Here is a 3,694-nt window from a genome sequence, read left to right as displayed (position 1 = left end):
TCTTCTTTTAAAAAATGTTATAAAACACTGATGAGAATCTAAATTTTGAGTTGGAATTAATATAATTATTAGTTGAAAGTTTTAATGGATACCATTTCAAATGTTATGATAAATATTAATTAGAGTTTTAGTACCTCTTAAAACATAAGTTAAGTTATTAAAATTATCTTGAATCTTAACATTTCTTTCAAAAGTTACTGTATTCTTGACCTTTTATTATATTTCAAAATTCAAAATTATTTTGGAGTAGAAAAATTGTTAGAATGTTAAATGAAGAAAATTCGACGTGTCTAAAATGTCGATCTTTCAAACTTAATTAAATCAAGTGTCCTAATTATCTTTCATTACCATGCCGTTTTATGTTGATTTATTATTCGGCAATGTAAAAAAAAAAATCTACTCCAAAAATTAATCTTAAAATACTTGTAAAATCTAAGGTCAATATGATACTGTAACTTTGAAAAAAATAATAGAATCAATTGATCTTAAACAATGAAGCAAGTTTAGGGTTCTTTTTCATAATTTGGCTAAAAGGATATTATATACAATAGGAGGAAATTGGGAACAAGAAACCTCGAATTTTCATTTTATTATGTTTTTTAAAAGAAAAAGCAAAAGAAAGCTTGGGTTTCAAACTTTCAACCACTAGGTACGGGTGGTCGTTCAAACGCAAAAACCGTTTTTGAAAATTGAATCGAACTAAACTGAAAAATGCGGTTTAATACGGTTGAAGAAACTTTGAAACCAAATTAATTAGTTTCAGTTCAGTTTTAATTTTGAAAATTGAATTTTAGATCGAACCCAATCGTTTTTAGCTAATATATTTAAGAAAAAAAATAGTAAAACCGAATTTAAAACCGAACAGTTTTATATTTAAAAAACAAAATTGAATTTAAAATCGTCGAACCGAACCGAACCGTTTTTAATTAAAAAAACATATAACATAGATTTTTTAAGAATACCAAAACCGAATTTAAAATTGAATCGAATCTTATATATATATATGGTTTGATTCGATTCAATTTTACATATTAAAAAATTTGGTTTGATTCGATTCGAGCATCTAACTGTTTGCACCCTTACCCGTGAAAAACAAAGCCCACTTTGTTAAGACTATTTCAGCACCCAAAACAAATAATAATAATAATAATAATAATAATAATAATGTGATAGGGCAGGCTTAGGAATATTAAAATAATAATTATGTGAGTAAAAATTAAAAGAAAGAAAGAAGAAAGTTGACGTGGAGAATTGGTAATAGGAAAGGAGGAAGTGGTGGTGGTGAATTATTTCAACCAAAAGATTTAATTCATCATAAAACCCAATATCATTTATCACGTGCTTTTATATTTATTTCAACAAAACGGCACCGTATTTCCACCCTTCTCTTTTTAAATACTGCACCTCCATTTTTCCTTATTCACAATATCCATTTTTTTTAAAAAATCCCCACTTTCTTTTTCTCTCTCTCTTTTTAACTTCAAATATATATATATATGTAGACAGAAACAAAACTCACTTCTCCATCAAATCCCATTTCATTTCTCTCATTATTATTGTTGTTATTATTATTAATTCAGTTTTCCATGAAAATTAACTCCTCGTCTCTCAGAATGAGGCGAAACTGCAATTTGGAACTTCGTCTTTCTCCCACCTCCGCCGCCGCCGCCGCCGTCTCCGACCACTCCTCCGCTGCCGCTGACGGCAGCCCTCAAAGCCAACAACTCACCATCTTCTACAACGGCCGGATCTGCGTCTGTGACGTTACGGAGTTTCAGGTACTAAAAAACTAAATTTTCTTTTTTCTCTTTTTTCCACGTGTCTACCAGTGATTGGATTGGCCGGCTGTAAGCTGTGACGTACTGTCGTCTGTGACCGCGTAGTACTTTTATAATTTTTATTTTAAAATTTGACTAAATCCGTTGAGCATGAAATATTCATGCGACACTGCGCGTGGTTTAGTTTCCTTCTTTGAAGCCGACACCGCGTTTTGGCTTTGTTGACATGTCGTTTTCATTTCACCAAAGTTCCCTCCGCCCAACCCAATAAAATTCAAGAAAAAAACCCCACGTTTTTTTTATGTCTTCTTTTTTATTTTAGTATTTATTTAATTAATCAATTAATAATTATTTAATTTCAAATATTATGTTTTCCAAAAAAAAAAGTAGTTGTTCCGGATTATTATGCTAATAATTAGTCGTATTTTATTTAAGTGCATAATTTCATAAAGGATCATCTTGAATTTATTAGTTTATTTGGATTATTGTATGCTGCATTATTACTTGCATTATTTATAATTTTTTTTTTGTTTTAATAATTAATAAGAAGTTAATGTCTCATATATGGATAAAAAAGAGAACTAATTGATTTGTCTGATAATATCGTTCATTTTTTTTTCCTTTCCATTTTTTTCTAAAACAGAATTGTTTAATTGTTTCTTTATTATTATTATTATTATTATTATTATCATTCTGCATAATCGTTTTTTAATATGTTTATAAATTTTTAAAAATAAAATCATGCTTTCATTTTTTTTTGGTTTTCAAAATATAAATAAAAGTAATATTCTATATTTATTTTTTACTTTTATAATAATAGTAAATTTCTAAAAATAAAACAGCATAGTTAGGTTTAAAAAACTTGTTAAAGCTTCAAAGAATACGAGAACAGTGATGGATTATCAAACACATCACTACTTTTTAAAAGAAAAAAAATAAAATAAGAAATAAGAAACCATTGTGAAACATACTTGTAAATATGGTTGTAAAATTATGTTAGGTTTACATTACATGAGAGTAATGATTTTGTTATATGGATGAATATTTGCAGGCAAGAGCAATTCTAGAGTTGGCAACTAGAGAGATGGAGGAGAATGCTCAGAACGAAACACCGTCGTCGATACTACAACAGTCTCTGCCGCCACGACCTACGACCACCCCGGGGCTTTCGATGAAGAAATCACTACAAAGATTTCTGCAGAAGAGGAAGCATAGAGTTCAAGCAACTTCTCCATACAACCACTGAAAAATATTTAAAATGGAGACAACCAAAATTCTAAACATAATTTCAAGCCATTTGGGGCTTAGTTCAAGTTCTTAATTATTTTGGTCCTTTTTTTATTCCATAGACGTAAGAGAAAGAACACCTGGAGGCTTTTGTAAATTACTATCTGTTTGTTTTTGTTTAATTCTTCAGCTTCAAAATTTAGCTTTTTCTTCACTTTAATTCATTTTTTTTTCTAGATACTATATACAAATTCATTCATCTCAATTTCTCATTTTATACCATAAGTGTGCCTTTTCTTGCCTTCTTTTATTATACTATTCACATCTTGAATTGAATTTGGATTTAAATTGTGATATAGTAAGGTAGTTTAATAATAATTGATATATACTATTTCGTCATTCGAAGTTTAAGGTTCAAATCTTTATATCCACATTTGTTATATGAAAAGAATATTAATAATTAAATAAAATTATTGTTAAACATAATTCTTCTAATGACAATGAAAATATCCACTAACTCTTTCAAACGTACGAATTAGTCACATTTTCTTATTGTGTCTCTTAAACATATCTTTCTCAGTAACATATTTCTCGTGAATGATTAAAGTATATTTTTTTATCAGTAAAGTTTTTATTTTTTACAATATCTTAAAGTAGTATATAATAAACAATCTTTTGACCTCTAGTGA

General features: G+C 28.2%; 1 protein-coding gene across 1 annotated transcript; it reads left to right on the top strand.

The window, feature by feature from the left end:
- The first annotated feature begins 1,418 nt into the window (after positions 1-1,418).
- Positions 1,419-3,282, top strand: LOC120074236 (protein TIFY 5A-like). The gene is made up of 2 exons (XM_039027290.2): positions 1,419-1,778; positions 2,830-3,282. The coding sequence occupies exons 1-2, from the start codon at positions 1,587-1,589 to the stop codon at positions 3,022-3,024; spliced, it is 387 nt and encodes a 128-aa protein (XP_038883218.1). The 5' UTR covers positions 1,419-1,586; the 3' UTR covers positions 3,025-3,282.
- The last annotated feature ends 412 nt before the right edge of the window (positions 3,283-3,694 follow it).

Source organism: Benincasa hispida, chromosome 3 (genome assembly GCF_027475165.1).
Source record: "Benincasa hispida cultivar pf3 chromosome 3, pf3_genome.v1.1, whole genome shotgun sequence".
In the NCBI taxonomy this organism is placed as follows: Eukaryota; Viridiplantae; Streptophyta; class Magnoliopsida; order Cucurbitales; family Cucurbitaceae; genus Benincasa; species Benincasa hispida.
Note: the sequence above shows the minus strand (reverse complement) of the source record. Positions and strands in the feature narration are given on the sequence as shown.

Coding starts and splice junctions, on each gene's coding strand:
- LOC120074236 (XM_039027290.2), top strand. CDS start 1,587: ATGAAAATTAACTCCTCGTCTCTCAGAATGAGGCGAAACTGCAATTTG. Junction 1,779..2,829: donor GTGACGTTACGGAGTTTCAG/GTACTAAAAAAC, acceptor GAATATTTGCAG/GCAAGAGCAATTCTAGAGTT.